The sequence below is a fragment of the Mycteria americana genome, chromosome 8 (genome assembly GCF_035582795.1).
Source record: "Mycteria americana isolate JAX WOST 10 ecotype Jacksonville Zoo and Gardens chromosome 8, USCA_MyAme_1.0, whole genome shotgun sequence".
Lineage (NCBI taxonomy): Eukaryota > Metazoa > Chordata > Aves > Ciconiiformes > Ciconiidae > Mycteria > Mycteria americana.
The window spans coordinates 10,608,551-10,625,020 of NC_134372.1; the positions used below are offsets into that span (position 1 = coordinate 10,608,551).

Here is a 16,470-nt window from a genome sequence, read left to right on the forward strand (position 1 = left end):
TGTCTGTATCGGCAAAGATCAGGTGGCAAGGACCAGAGGAGGCGAGGAGGTACCACCACGACACACAGCACTGAAATGGAAATGGGGGAGAACCGTGCATCAGAAGTTCCACTGATCTCCAAGGGGAACAGAGAGCTACTACTGCAGAACAGCCTCTCGACACATACTTAATTCGTGGAATTTCAGTACAAGAATCACATAACGAGGTGTAAAAATCGTCAAATGTAATTTATTAAGACATTCAGCTATGTCTGTCAGTCTACATCCAAATTTACTACTAAAAATAAAATAGTATCACGTTTCACATTAGGAATACCAACTTTGAAAAACACTTGAGTCAAGCCTATCGTATAAATAAGTGACTAATTTCTCTTCATATCAAAATTCACATAAAAAAATTGCCTGCCCCCTACTCCCACCTATTTCCCCACCCCAGACCCTAGTTCTACTTGAAGCCATGATGCATGTAAAAATTTAAGTATGGACATGTCCTTGTCAAAGAAAAAAGGTGCAAACCTATTAACAGCTTTAAAAGTGGCATTTGCGGAGTCTGATCATACACAATAATGTACTCATTCCCAAAGTGCAAATATCGCCAGAGTTTAATACTGTTTTAATTCAGCTGCAAGAATTAAACATTACACAGCACAGTACTGCAAGGCCTGTATCTGTGCCCTAAAACTCATCCCACTTCCCTTCTGCACATGGTAGCAGAGGTCAAAGTGTTCATTAGAGCTTTAGTTTACTTCATGCAGCCCAGACTGTGCCCATTATTAGCAAAAGTTTCATATACATCAAAATATTGAAGACTCCATCATAAAAGTCAAGAGTCACTATAGATTACATGAATTCAAATGCAATTGCCCCACCAAGAACACCCAAAGCATACACATGACGTATTAAGAGTGCTTCCATCTTCTAGTACAATCACTGCTGTTGTATCTTTGATTTTTGCCTACGTGCCATAAAAAGTTTGTCAGCAACCAAAGCTGCACCTCAATCAGAGACTAGCAACTCACTGCGTTTAACGCCTCTCAGGTACCCTGGGACATGGCTGTATGCGATACCCTCTTCCTGACCAAAACAAAAGCTAGCATTCTGTCCGTCTGTCTACAACCTCTCACAGACCTCTTGTTCCTCTTATCCCTCACCTACGTCTTGAAAACACTCTTTCACTGCAATTTATTTCCAGACATCCTTCCTATGCCCACAGTTCAGAGAGCTTCTGGAGTCATTTCTACTACGTCTCACTGGAGTTACCACTACCAAGCAGCCCACAAAAATCAGCATGGGAGATTACATTTTGACCAGCATTAATAGCTGAACTTCTTTCACAGCTGTGGAAGGATAGGTTTTCTTCTGAGTCAAACTTGGATCTCTGAAATGTGTTTGTTCCCACGTCAGCCTTTGTCACCTTAGAGCTGGACACAAACCCCCGGGTCTTGAGCGGGGCACCCCTCTGGGGCTGCAATTAGTTCTGCAGCACAAGCTGCTCCCTGGCTGGCCTCGCATGGGCTTGTGTCACTGTCCATGCTCCGAGATCCCTCTGTCTCAGCAGAGGCCTCCAGGCTGTCCTGTCCATCAGCAACCTGTCCATCGCTCTTGCTAGGGCTGTCTTTCATATTTGGCCCATTGTCATGTTCAGCACCAGGGGGCTCAGCTGCATCTCCAGGTCTGGTATTTTGCTCTGCACTAGGATTTGGCTGTTGAACTGGCTCTGGTCCCAGTCCCGATAGCTGCGAAGGGCTCTTAAGCTGGCAGTGGCACAGAGGGCAGGTTTCTTGCACATACAGCCATTTCTTAAGACAACCCGCATGAAAAAAATGGCTACATGGCGTGATTACAGCCGTTTTCATATCCTGAAAGACACAAAAAAAGACAGGTCATATTATTTGTAATCCCATTCTTCTCCTTTCCCCTCATACAGTAGCCACACAGAGAGACAGAAGCAGTCCACGGGCAAGTAAGAAAACGTTCCTTCCTTCATACCAACAAGCCTCTGCATTCGAATACACACACAATTCAAACACGGGCCAGGTCTGGCTGTTTATATTACAGGGATTAGAAATTAGGCAAAAAGCTTTGTTTATAAGGTATTATTACACTTAAATAAAAGCTTTGTAGGATGAGTCACAGGATTAGTTGGCTTAAGAAACAATTGTGCAAGTCAAGAACAGCACACTTACAGATACAACATGTAACAACAGCAAACCAGAAATGAAGTAGCACCCTAACTCTGTCAGCTAAGACCCACGTATTACTAGGCTGATGTTTCAAACACTGCCATTCAACCTGGCACCAGTAGTTTTACTCTTCAGAGAATTTATATCAAGTTTGGAGTCAATCCAATCGCACGCGGAACTGCACACCACTAATCTTAGGGTAGTTCTTTCACTGTCATACATTACAATTTCTATCCAAGAGAAAGAGACTTTGGAGCTAGAGGTGTGATAAAGATACTACTTTTAGCATTAATTTCTAAGGTCCTTACATCTGCTGGCTTACATTAGAAAGACCCTTAACCTTTTGATAATTAGGTTTCTGTTACAAAACTGACATTGCACATGAAGTGGAAGTAGCAATGTCTGTAGAAACTGAGCTGCTTCTACAGAATAATAACAAATCAGCTACTGAGTACACATTGTCTTTCTGCAACAGAATCTTCCACTAATGAAGAAAGGGCACATTTGCTGTTACTATTGCGACCAGCTCAACCCAAACACAAGAGGCTTCAAAGAAGCTCAAGGACACAGTTTGTTGTGTAACTGGAGAAAAAAGAATGAAAGGTTAAACACATCCAAACTATCTCTTTATTCATTAAAAAAAAGACACCAAAACCAAACACACCTATCTCAGTGGCAGCACTCCAAATCAATTTACACAAAGCAAAAAAAAGGGTAATTCAAGTAACTTATTGAGTCCAATATTACTCATTAAACATAATTCAAGTAACTTATTTTACTAGTTGCAGACTGAACTTGACAGTCTAGAGGTATTTCAAGTCAATCTTTTGACACTTCCATTCTTACCTGGTAGCAGATGGCACAGATATCATTGTGTTGCTCCAACTGCTCTTTTGTGGCAACGGGCAGCGATTTTATCTTATTCACAGCGTCTCTGCGAAGAAGGAAACTTTTCCATCCCAGTTGGGCCCGCAACCACACATTGTAATAAGAGTGAATGAAGATGATCACAGAACCCATCACAGTCCATTCACCAAAGATCGTTTCCGAGACACCATATGCCACCACACAGAGAGCGACAAGGAATTCCAGCAGCCGGTACGTGCCATTTACATAATAAATCACATCATCCATATTTTCTACTGGTTCTTTCCTGAACTCCTCCACCATAAACAAAACATAAATGAAGAGTGTCCCAAGCACCTGTAACACAGTACAAGACCATGAGCTCAGCATTCAATTCTGAACTGGAGCTTGAGTCATTCAGCATTGTCCACCGAGCTCTGTACACACAACGCTCCCAAATCAGAACGAGGGCAGGCAAGCCGCAAAGTAGTAAAATTGTTGCTGAACTTCAAGACAAATAAAAGTCACTCTTTCCTGCAAAGCATTTAAGCTTGTTCCCAAGTACTTCCCCTTCTGTACTTTTAGAAACACACTTTTCTGTTCTGTCCAGAACATAGCTGAGTTGATTAAACAAAAGTGTTGAGCATCATGAGGGGCAATTTTATAAATTTAATAATAAAAAAACAAGTTATAACAAATACTCATAGTACAAAACATTTCCTGTATTTACACTACTGTGTTTTGAACATCAAATTGCTTTCAAAGAACCACAGCTAAGTAACAATACATAAATGAGTACTCTGGGGAAAAAAAAACCCAAACAAACAAACAAAAAAAACCCACAAACCCTTTTTACTATGATAGTTATGCCCTCAAAAGCCTTCTGGCTTTACAATTTGAAATAGGCTTCCATTCACCTATGTTCTCAGCCCACCCCTAGGAGCTCCTCAGCCTCAGATACAGGATAAAGAAAGAGATTTTATATATCTTGTACTTCTGCCCTTCTATCATCCCTGTTCTTTTCTCATCATGTATTTCCCCCCCAGAGTAATAGGATCACAGTCAATGCAGGGCTTCACAGTTACTACGGGGCTAACATTCTTACCTGAAGAGAGGTTAGAATACTGCTGGAGATAATGATCAGCAGCCAGAAATCCATGTGGAAAAATTGACAAATCATGTAGGCCATGTACGCGGGGAACACGAGTAAGAACAAACAGAGGCTGACTGCTCGGAAGTGCTTCCACAGACTCCTGCAAACAACATGATAGGTTTGGTTTTTTTTTAAAGTCAGATTGGAGTGTCAGAATAAGAATAGGCTGACTGCTGCATCTAACGTAGGCACGTTAGATGTTTGCTCAAGGCTTTAACTTGTTGAAAGGAGTTTCTATTTTACTCGGGCACAGACTCATTCCCAGCATGCATGCCTACAACGCATACAGTATGAAAAGTTCCTTCTCATCTGACCTTTGCTGTTTTCAATACAAAGACAAAGATTATGGGCAAAAATTCACCCACAGTAATTGTCATAATGGGTCAAGTTAGTGGTTAGACAAATTAAGTACCTGAATGTTTCAGATGAAAGTCCATTAAAATAAAGAAAATTATTAAATATGCATGTAACTGTTTGTACACTTTCCTATATAAACAGAGTTCTCCCAGATTATATACTTATTACAACTCTTCTATGTCTTTTTGCTAATATGCATGGGGCAAAGGTATTTCCTTTCATCACCAGATTTAACCCTGCTGCCTTTAGAAGTATATTCCCCAATTCAGGAGTCACAAAAGAAGAAAGTTAGCGGGACTTAACATTCATCTCTGCCAGTCTTTACTCTGCTCCTATCACTTACTTCTTCCTAGTCTCCTCTCCAGCCTAAACACACCATCAATCTTTTTACACCTACTCATTTGTGAAGGCTTTCAGAGTATCTCCAGTAATTTACTATACTACCTTTGCATGTTCCTCAAGTTGTATTTTAACCTCATTTAGCTCTGGAAATGAGGTACAGAAAAAGTGAAAGTATTGGGGGGACAGGACAGCAGCAGAAACTGTCTAATTTAATACAGTCTGAAGAAACATCAGAACGCTACTGTGAGGTCTGCAATTCTCTGTCTGTCGGTGAGGGAGAAAGGGAGAGCTGAAGTGGAATTTATCCTGATCCTAGTTGATTTAGAACTGCCTGGGAGATTTGGCAGAAGAGAGTTAAAACCTGCTATCACCACAGGCTGCTTGTTTAAGCTGGGCAGATGCTCATATCCTGGCTCTACTCCCTTTCCCTCTGTTACTATATTTGAAGTTAACATTGCTGCAGGCAGAACACACTGGCTACAAGTAGCCTCTAAGCTAAACAAACTCTCTACACATAAATAAACCTTCTCTTTTATTTCTTCACTTACTGGTTACAGAAAGGGAAAAGACACAAGCAATTAACAGAGATACAAACAGATTAATACAAGAACACCAGACACCAATACAGCTCTTCAAAACACAAATTAAACTTAACAACAATCCCACATGATCAGGACATCTGGTACACTAAGACAAGCCTTCCACCTCTTATTTTCTGCCAGTAAACCCTATCATTTTGTGATCACAGCCGCACAAAAAAAATAGGTTTTACAATATCTAACACAAGGTCACTCCTAGAAACTTCCCATCTTCAATAGCTGTCTGGGACCCCTGCATTAAAGGGAAATGTACCCAACTGCAGAGGAGGTTAAGCAAAACCATTCTGCAAATCCACACAACAGAGTGTGGGTGGGGAGAGCACAGGCACTGGAGTCCTGGATTTGCTTAACTGAGACCACAGTGCACTGACACTCTTGCTAGGGAGAATAATCACTGAACAGTGTAATACTTGAAGCGGGCAGCCAGCAGCTGCAGAACACCACGGTCTTGCACAGGCTGGATGGACACAGTCCTGAGCAGGAGCAGGTGACCAAAGTCACCCCTGCTTACCAGCATACAGCATGGTGAAAAGTATTACTGTGTGCCCTTGAGGAAGTAGGATAGAGAGGGAAAAACTAGATAATTTAGACTAGAAAAGAAATCTGCATACAGAAAAGACAGGGTAACTTTACAAGACACTAAAAATCCAAATCAGGCCATCAATTACTAGTTTATCACCTCCTAAAACAGCATAGAGTAACTTTCAGTTTAGGAAACCAGTCTCTTACTTGTCCCTTGAGGCTCCCAATGCCAAGACAATGGGATCAGCAATTTCCAGCATGGACTGAAGTATGGATGCCACCACAATGAAAAGAATAATACTGAGCAAGAATGCCCGATGCACAACTTGGAGCTCAATCAAGCCTGTCTGCACAGCCAGGATCAGGAGTGTGACTCCTTCAGTCATTCCCCTGCAGATCAACACAGTCAAAAGAACAAACAATCACATCTTTCTGTGTGTCAATGTTGGTTCAAAAATACATCTAGAAATACCAGGAAATAAGCTGTCTGTTTCTGCCACAACCCTTCAAATGTCACTGGTTTTAGCTTTTACTGATGTCCCTGCTAAGGCTTTAACCAGAGAGGAATGTTTTCAGAAATGCTGAAATATTGGGGATTAGGAACTAGCACCTTTCAGAACCCTGCTACTGACTAGCAGCTACATCCAGCCCAGCAGACACCACCCAATGACAGAGTACCCCCAGCACTAAGCATTTTAAGGATTGTGTTATTAACCTTAATGCATTTTAAGCATTTAAGGTTGTGTCTTAAGAGGAGGAACCCACCAGCCTCAGTGTTGCCTACACTGCACTACACAGCACTGCTATGTCTACACCTGGGCACCAGTCAGCCTCATTCCGAGATCACCATGAAGACCCTCTCCACCTGTTATGTTTCCCCATCACCACCCTCCTGTCTGTCCTTTGGCCCTGGGGAAACATCCTTGACTCAACACCCCACCCAGTGCTCAGTTTAGGCAAATCAGCAATTTAGCCATTTTTCAGTTTATTCTCTCTGTACCTATACCAAATACAGCTGTCGACTTCTTTTTGGCCTGGAACCTCAGACTGAATTTAATACCATAATTTAGTACCAGTATTTGACACCCAGAACTGCATGCTCCCCCAAAAGATGCTTTCATGTAGACTACTCCTAAGCAACCCCAATTTACGCCATTTTTGCTTCCACATCTTGGAATCCAAAATGTGAAACATTCTTTTGCATATGGTCTGAACTTTCTATAGAGTTAAGGACTGGAATAACTGAGAAAGGTAGTGTCACACCTAGGATCCCAATTTCATATTAGACAAGTTGGGACAAACATTAAGAAAAGGCAGTTTCTGTATTTTGGCTATTTCCCATAGTAATTTACAGGCAATCCATGCAATGCTGTGTTTTAAGCCTCATAGATTAGTAATGTTTCACACATAACTACAGGGTAAATGAGGAAATGGAAATATGAAGTGTTTATATTATCCAAGCATGTGAAAATTTTCCAGTGACTCATGAAAATGAAAGCACTAAGACAATCAAACTGTGCAATTATAAATCCCAACAAACAGCCCTGAATTTGTTACAGAAATGAACTATCTCCCAAGAAGACTGTGACAAGCTGTACTTTCACCTCAAATCCTTCCAATACACACATAATAGACTGGTACACAAAAAGCCTGTCAAGGACACCCAAGAGTTCGTAAGTTAAAAAACTGCAATGCAGCCCGTGTATTTCTATATAAACCCCTTTTTGTCTGCTTCTTTTTAGAGCCTAGGCACAACGAGGCACTTACCTGTTCATAGCAGGATCATTCATGAATGCCCGGTAACCCTGCAAGTAAAACTTGCAGAGAGTCAGAACTCCCAAAGCAACAAAAGAGACTGTGAAGACCAAGCCCAGCAGTGAGTACGGAGTGCTACAGCATTCGGCAATACTGGGAGGAGAGAGGGGAAAAGAAACAAAAAGAAAAGGTCCATCAGTTAAAAGCAATGTGATGAGCTCTACCCTTGCCCTGTTAATTGTGCAAGCTGGTTTTAAAGCAAAATTGGATCAGTTTAATGAAAATATTAAAAGCTCTACACTGCCATGAAATCCTCCTATAAAAAGAAAAAGATGAGAGGTATTCTATTACTTCTTTCCAAGACACAACTTCACCTCAGCTCCCTAGCTAATGCTGCCGTCAGGCTGGAGCTAGGGCTGTGCTATGGTATTTCTCCAGTCCCTCCCCAGTGCTGTGCCACACGGTGGCACTGTCCTGCTGCCGTAGGGTTTTCATAGCCAAAAGTCAGTTTGACAGCCACAATGCACCCAGGTTACTTGCTGAAATTTCAGGCAGAAACACAGTTAAAGCAGATGGATTCACTAAGGCACTTTCCACTCAGATCCACAATAGTGCAAATAAACATCAAACTGACAAATACAATCGGAGACTGAGGGCTTTTTGGTAGTGTTCACATCAGGTTCAGGTAGGCAACACCTGTCTTTCAAACGGCTGAGCCAGAAGCAGCAAAATAAGACGGTGAAGAATATTTTCCCTCAGCAGGCTTCTTCCTCTCTTTTGCTACAGCAGTGAAGTCCCAAAGATTGACACCCAGAATACATTTGATGATGCTGAGACCAGCTGCGTTACTTCAGCTCCTTCACCTTAAGGCTGCTCTTGTGCTGATCCTGGCACTGCAATATTTGGAGCAGCCTAAGCCTCAGAACACACTTTGGCTTCTGAAACACGACGCTGCCAGAGCAAGGGGAGTGCAGTGCAGTGCACCACATGCCCCAACACTAGGTAAAGAACCAGCTGTCAGCCAGGGATTACACATCTGGAAATCCTCACATACATAATCCAAGGTAATACCTTGACACCCCCATTCATTAAAAAAAAAAAAAAATAAATCTTCACTTGTTCACCAGGATAGTAGTCTTGTAAGAAACTATGGTGGTCAAAAACATGCATGCTCATTAACTGACTGAAGAATGAACTAGTTCAGCACTTTGACAAGACAAAAGAGTTTTGAAGAAGCATATGCTTCAAAGATAAACAAAGCTCGTCCAAGAGACATTTACTTTGTCTCTTTTAATGACTACTTTAACCAGAAATCTCCTTTGAAAGCAATTCACAGCAGAAAATGCTGATGTGTTTACATATACTATTTGCAGTGCTTCTGGTAAGCCTTCAAATTCTGCCTGTTTACAAAGCCAAGCAGGGCTGAAAAGGCTTTTACATGTTCATGCCGGTCAAGGTAGTGAGAAACACAGTATTTAAAGCACCTATTTCTGTATGATATTTGAGGAACTCCAAGTTTTGCTTCAAAATAAATTACCAGAAATCAAGAACCCTGGCTTTTCTGCCTGATGCCCAATCCTTTTCTGTCAGAATAATTTTAGTACTGTTCTTAAACTTATTTCCAGATGATCTGCTATGCAAGAGTCCCAGGGGAGCTTAAGAGCTCAAAGAGAAGCCTCGGGAGCTTTCAGTGTTATGTTTACGTGTCAAGCACAAGTCTATAAATTGCCTCAAAGAGCTGAACTCTTCAAGACTTCTCAAAATTACGTATCCATGGAAAAGATTCTGAGAGTAACAAGGACAATGAAAGGTACAGAACAGCTTTTAAACAGCAAACGTGCAAGCAAGAGTTCTTCCCAGACTGGAAAGAAGACCTATGCTACTCTCAATTTTAAAGAAAGAACTGTTTCGTCTCCTCCTCCCCCCACCCACCCCCATGAATTGAGGGGCACTGAATGAAACTATATGGATTTGAACACTCAAAATGGATTCTTCACCATACAGACCAAGTTGAGCTGTGAAACTCCTTGCCTCAGGATCTTTCAAATGACACAAGTGTACATGGGTTCAAGGGCAGAAAGTGTAAACCAATGGAAGAGAAGTCTTTTCAGGGTTACTGAATACATATTAACCATATCCATAACCAATGCAGCCTGACAGCTGAAGTTGGATGCGGGACTGGAAGAGTACTAGGAAGCGTCCTGTTTGTCATATTATGGGTGGGTGTCTTTCCAGGTACCCATTTACAGCCACTGCTGGAAACTGGATCTTAGGCTAGATCAGTATTTGGTCTGGCCCAATACAGTCACTCTGACATTCTTATTAAAATCAGACACAGCTGTTCTGCACACCCCAATTGCTCTCACCTGAATTCCAGCTACACTATTTTAAGTGATGATTACACTTAAAGGGCACAGATGCAGAATTCACTCACTTTCATGGAAGAACACATCTTTTCTTCCATTTTGTTAAACAGCCAGCACTACATTATTAACTGGCCTGACAAGGTATTTCAGCTCCCTCCTAAGAGGTAAGAGGCTGTTACTCAGGTACTACCTGAGTTTGTGTTTTTAAGATGAATAAGTGTTTATAATTTTTCTGTTGTGAGAGAGCTGAGAACACTGAGACCATTTGCATAGTTTTTCTGTATTTTTTCCAACTGTATTTTTTCCAACTGGAGAACTTTACAGAGATCAACTGGTACTCATTCACTCATAGATCAAGCCAATGCAAGTCTGCAATGCAAGTTCCCTGTTTTGCCATGAATAGAAGTCTAACAATTTGGTGTAGGAATAAACTCAACTTATCTACAAGGAAAAGGATCGCCTCCCCCACCTCTGCTAACTGCTAAATGCAGTGCTCTATTGTAACAAAACTAGAATTGCAGCAGAGATGAACAGGAGGAAAAACTTCAGACACCAATGGTTTAGTTAACAACCAGGTAACTCAGTCAGTGCTTTTACATAATGCAGTGTGACACCGTAAGCAATTTTAATACTACATGCAATAAAATCCCTGGCGTTTCTCCTTAATGATAATGAATTTTGACAGCTTACACTATGGCACCATAGATAGATACACACATACACAGAGGCAAGAAAAAGCTAAGTAATTGGAAAGTCTGATTGGAAAACTGCAGTGATGAGCAAGTTCATCAAACAAGTTGCTACCCAAACAGCAGAACTAATGATGTATGGTCTCTAAAGAATGTGGCCTATGTTACCTGTGTGTTTGGACAACTATTCTCTTTTCTCCCCATCCCAGTATTAATTAGGCAAATTATCTAATTTGCCTAACCCACCTTCTGCAACACACCCAGTTCCTCTCTGCCCTACACTCCTGCTCCCTTTTGCATGTTGTGATTTCTAGTTAAACAGCAGCCAGCAAAGGCACATAGGTTCTAGCCAGAAGAATCCCTGAAATGCTGCCTTTCTCTCAGTAACAGCACTAACACAGGCCTCTCTCCTTTATCTTACAAGCAGTTTTTACAAAGCTTTTAGGAATTTGGTATCTTTAAGATCTTTACACCTCTGCCAAATTAAACACTGAGCTCAAAAGTTACTTTGGGAGTTGGGTACTTCGGCTGCTTGGATGAACTCAAGAATGTGTCCCACACCAGAATGAGGACACAAGACATACAGGGCTCAGAAAGCAACACCATCACAAATAAGATATCAGCTGGACTGAACTTCAGCTGAAATATCTCAAACTTGAAACCAATTTGTATACTGAAAACAACGTCTGGACCAAAGCTCTAATTATAGCTATTCCCTCATCAAGGAATATTTTGCTTTCTTTGGGAACTCTACCACAGTTCTAGTAATGCTGTCTGTGCTGAATGGGATCCGTGCCTCTGAAGGACAAGCTTAACAGGATTTACATACATGGTCCCTGCAATAAGGACAACTATTTGTTGGGTATCCAAATGCAATAAAGCCAATCTACATAACTAGTCTCTAAAAGAGCACAAACGTTCATTTCAGAAAATAGTCAAAACCAAAAACTGACTATTTGCAGACTAGTTAATTACCTTGTCAAGAAGAGGAAGAGGAGCCTCTCTCTTGAGGCAGGCTGGTCCCGTGTACTGAAATAGGAATAGATCTGAAGAGCAAATAAGACAAGCCAAAACACCATGAAAAGAACTGGGACGACCAGCTGATTCCAGAGAGACATCCCCAAAGCCAGGAGACCATAGACCTCCACCACCTGGGAAAGACAGAAAAATACAGTTTGTTATTGGTTCACAGCACCTGTGATTTGATAACATAAGGACATTCAACAACAGAGCCATAAGGAAGCTAAGGATAATTCACATGGCATTAGCCATCCCAAAGGAAAAGAGGAGGTACATCAAACTACAGTTTGACAAAGGGAGAGCCCAGGTTCAGCAGTGACATATTACCACTGTCTGTCTTGAAGTAGGGAGAAGTACCTGACTATGCAGCAAACCATCAGACCAGCTGAATACCTCTTCCTACAAATAACTCACTCAGAGCTGCTAACTGCAGCCCGTTCATAGCCAGAGGGGCGAGGACACTTGCTTCCAGTTCATGCACAACCTCCTCAGAGCTTTTTGCCCAGCTTAAGTCACAGCAATGTTGTTTTCGCTGTAGCTACTGCCAAGTCACTGCACACACTAGATACTGAAATATGAGCCACATCACTTCAGCACAGTAAATCTGCTTTGCTGACCTGTTTTTAAGGAAAACCTTAATACCTCAGACATTTTATGTTCAAGTATCTCAAAAAAGAACATGTACCAGACTTCTGACTGCTTCTAATCCACCAAGTGTTTTGAAATTCATGCTTAAGAATTATTTCAGAAGACTCTGAAGCTCAAATTACTTCTGTTGTATTGCAAAGACGAAGTTACAATGCAGTTATTTCCAAGAGGCTGGAACTTCATGTAGCCGGACTTAATACAAAAGGTCAAAGGGAAATCACTTATAACTACTCTTTCCTTATCATCTGCTTCCCACAATGATGTATAATCCATAATGCCTAGCAAATTTTAGCAAATGCTAAAAAAATGCTGCCTACTTAGTCTTTCATGACAAGCATGAGGGATGTCACGTTCATGGGACCTGCTGCAGTTATGTACTGTGGCTGATGAACAAGCAATATGCTGCTGGTGGGGACACAGTACCAAGCTCCCGCTTTTAGCTTTGCACACAGACTTGTGGAGGAAGTGCATCTGCCCTCAGGAGACTCCCTTGGCCTCTCTCTTGGCCTGGGACCAATGCAAGCAATCCTATGCAGCTCCTGGCAGAGTACTCCACCACATCGGAAAAGGGTCATGCTACGCTCATAATGTAGCTTCATAACCATGAGGTATTTCTGGCATCTTCTGCTGCAAGTAGCCAGCCAAGGTTCTAGACCTGCTTTTGAATTATACCATTAGCCACAATCTGAAATACACACAAAGCTGCCTCGGCCCACCTGTTAGGGTTGTCTCCCTATGGTGCTGCATTCAGGAAACACTCCTGGTGTTCAACATCCCAATATTCACCAAGTTTTGCTATTGATATCAAAACAGCAATTAAATCTACTAAAATAGTTGTTAACTCACAAACACCAGGATGAAGGCATCATCGAAAACTAACAACTGCACAAAGTTATAGTGATGGAAATACAAGCAGGAAAATATTCAAGACAAAATGGCAATATCCTCCTCTGGAATAAGCATACTAAGCTTGATTTGTAGTGGAGTTGCAACCAGTAATACCAACACGCTATGAGCGAATGTTTTTTTCTGTTCTGTTTCAGGAACACAGGCAAAGAGCAGCAAGCTCTTTAAAAACAAAAATCCTGTTTTCTTATATTGTCAATACAATGCAAAAACCACTCACACACAACTTTCCATTCCAACCCACTCTCTACTGCATGCATTTAGAAAAGCAGCATACAACACTCTATTATAAATCCAGCGCCACATTATAAAGTTTCTGCCATTTTCTCTGTATTCCCAAGGAAAAAAAGCTTTATGCCCTCTGCATAAGAAGTCAGGAGAAAGAGTATGATCAGTGTCCAAAGGCCACATACAAGGAGTACTTCTTCCTTCTGATTACAGCACTGTAATACAGCCTGGCATGCAAGGATTTGTAAGGGGGGAGGGGGGGGGGGGGGCGGCACAAGACAAACAATCCTAGAGATGAGGAGACTTGTTTAACAGTTATATTTAGAATACAATTCTGACAAAAAAAAAAAAAAAAAAAAAAGAAACAGCTACAATTAAAACATTCATAAGATGAAGTGGTTTAAACATAAGTGTCTAATAAAAAAAAAGATACATGACTCTCAAATCCAAATCTGATCTGAATTTGACTTCAGGAAGCTGAACTCTGCATCCGTTCATGCACATGGAAAATGGAAGTGGTGGTTCCAACCTGTTGCAAGTCTTTGAGCTGTATGAAGACGTGCAACTGTTTTATACCAAACGTTACCACCCTAAGTAAACAGTAAGCATGATTTTCCTATTCTCACTGGAAAACAAGGATATTGAAGCTTTGCCAGTTAGCTCCTGAATTAGTTTTTAATCAGCAAATCTACAAGCTAGTTATGGATGAGATCAGACCATGCTAGGTGCTGTACAAATACAGAAGGATAATCCTGCTCCAAAGACCAATTACATACAAAATACATAACCAGACAGTAACGATCAACATGACAAGCAGAGACCTTGGCACACCAGACACCTATAGCTGCCAAGTTTTTGTTTGTGTATGACAGATATGACAGCAAAGAGGAGCTTTAAAGAGGGCTTTGAGAGAGCTTAACATGTTAGTTTTCAGACTGCTTCTGGACTGAAGAGCAGAAGGCAGAAAACCAGTGGCTTGGTTTGAAAAAATTCCATCAAGTGGTGAGAGCTGAAATAGCGGGTCAGTCAAAAGTCAAGCAAGCATCAATCTTTTTATATTGAAATATATAGAAGGATGCATATACACATTTTATTTTTATGTAAAAAATGTGAGGTGTGATGTTTCTGTACCACTAACAAAGTATCTTTTCAACTAAATATATGATGTCAAAGCGTTAACAAAATGCATACATGTCACATCAGCCTTCTCTGTTTCTACTAACTCTTTTGTTAGAGGTCTCAGCAATGCTGCTGTTCTACAGAAAATACTACAGACCTTTCAAATCGCTGTCCGCAAGTTACAAATCACCAACTACAAGTCAGTGACTATTACAGTCAAAATCAGCTTTAGTATTACTCCCAATTTAACGCTACTATAATTACAAAGGCTTTCCATACAGAAGGCATTTCTTGAAATGAAGACCCACTACAATTAATGCATGGGGATTACCTTGCTCACTTAATGAGGCTGTAAATAAATTCCATTCTGCCACAATCTTGTCTTTTAGCCTAGATTTGGGAAGGACTAAGCAAAGTCCAAGCAAAGTGGACATGCTCAGTTGGCCAGCAGCATAATTCAGGCTAATGTCTTAACTGCTCACCCATACAAATTATAAGCTACCATAAATTAAAGAAAGAAGATGCTATGGATAGGAACACATTTGGTTTGCTAAGAAAGCATGAGTTAACACACATACATAGTTGCACAGAAGACAGCCGAAGTATTTTTTTATTTCTTTCCTGCAAAAAAGGCTCAGGCCAAGGAAAATAAAATTGTTACGTTTGCTGTCTTACCTGGACAAGCTCTCTGTATGCAGATTTCGCCAAGTTATAGGGCACCAGAAGATTTGATGCCAGAAAGTAGAGAACTTCCAAACCAGTGAAAATCATGGCAAATTTGTTGATGATGACAATGGTTTCCAAAGGGACCAGGCAAAGTCGTGCCAGCAGAGGGAGCATGTGAGCAGAGAAAAGCCAGATCTGTTTTGTTTTCATGACGCAGGAGCAGAGCGTACATACCACCAGCTGACCTGAAAACGCGACACAGTATTTTATAATCAAGCTGATTATCCCCTTCAGGAAAAGACGTATTTTAATACGTTATCCTTCTACAACACAGTTATCAACATCCAGCATATTATGACAGTTCTAACTAGGATGTATCTGTTATGAAACCAGGCTCCTCCGTGCCTTTTGCTGGGTCACAAAAGTTACCATTGTCAAACCACGGCAAGTGCATGCTTTCACTTTACAGATTAGCGAGATGTAAACGCAAAACACATGCAGAATCATACTTAGATTAATATGAAGTCCCAGGAATAAATCATGCAGAGGATAACCCAACAAGTCATCCCTCTTTTTCCTTAACATCCCCAGCTCAACTTAAATCCCATCAATATCTGTATACACAGCAGTAGCTTTTCTGAAGCCCTGCTATACTACTATTTCATCCCGATCTACGCAAAAAGTAATCAGAGGTCACAAATGGCTTTTAGAGCAACAATATTTATACTGTCAAGAGGAATTACTGGCCAAGAACAGCAACAGGAGAACAGCCAGGTCAGCAGCTGATGCTTCAATAATTTCATAATACCCTGAGGCAGTTGCTCAAAATTATCACCAAAGCTTGCAAGTGACACATAATTAACAACTAAATTCTCTTTAACAGTTGGCGGGGACACAAGCACGAGCACATCTCTCCCACACACCCAGAGATTTGGAGGGTGGTGTTTCTAGAGCAGACCACTCCAGTATAACTGCTCCCATGAGTCACTAGAAGTTGTACCCTTTATCTCAGAGGAAACGGAATGGGGTGAAATGCACATTGCCTGAGTAAGAACAATTCTCACTCATCAT

At 41.2% G+C, this 16,470-nt stretch overlaps 1 protein-coding gene across 8 annotated transcripts in view; it reads right to left on the bottom strand.

Annotated features, from left to right (window-relative positions):
* Positions 1 to 209: 209 nt before the first annotated feature.
* Positions 210 to 16,470, bottom strand: part of RNF145 (ring finger protein 145) — a 58,595-nt gene continuing 42,334 nt past the window's right edge. For all 8 annotated transcript variants that reach the window (XM_075509606.1, XM_075509604.1, XM_075509605.1 and 5 more), the window contains 7 exons: positions 15,409 to 15,644; positions 11,788 to 11,963; positions 7,770 to 7,910; positions 6,210 to 6,392; positions 4,135 to 4,282; positions 3,030 to 3,386; positions 210 to 1,859 (listed from right to left, as the gene is read on the bottom strand). In XM_075509606.1, the coding sequence (XP_075365721.1) occupies positions 1,416 to 1,859; positions 3,030 to 3,386; positions 4,135 to 4,282; positions 6,210 to 6,392; positions 7,770 to 7,910; positions 11,788 to 11,963; positions 15,409 to 15,644 (1,685 nt within the window). In that variant the 3' untranslated portion in view covers positions 210 to 1,415. The remainder of the gene's footprint in view (positions 1,860 to 3,029; positions 3,387 to 4,134; positions 4,283 to 6,209; positions 6,393 to 7,769; positions 7,911 to 11,787; positions 11,964 to 15,408; positions 15,645 to 16,470) is intronic.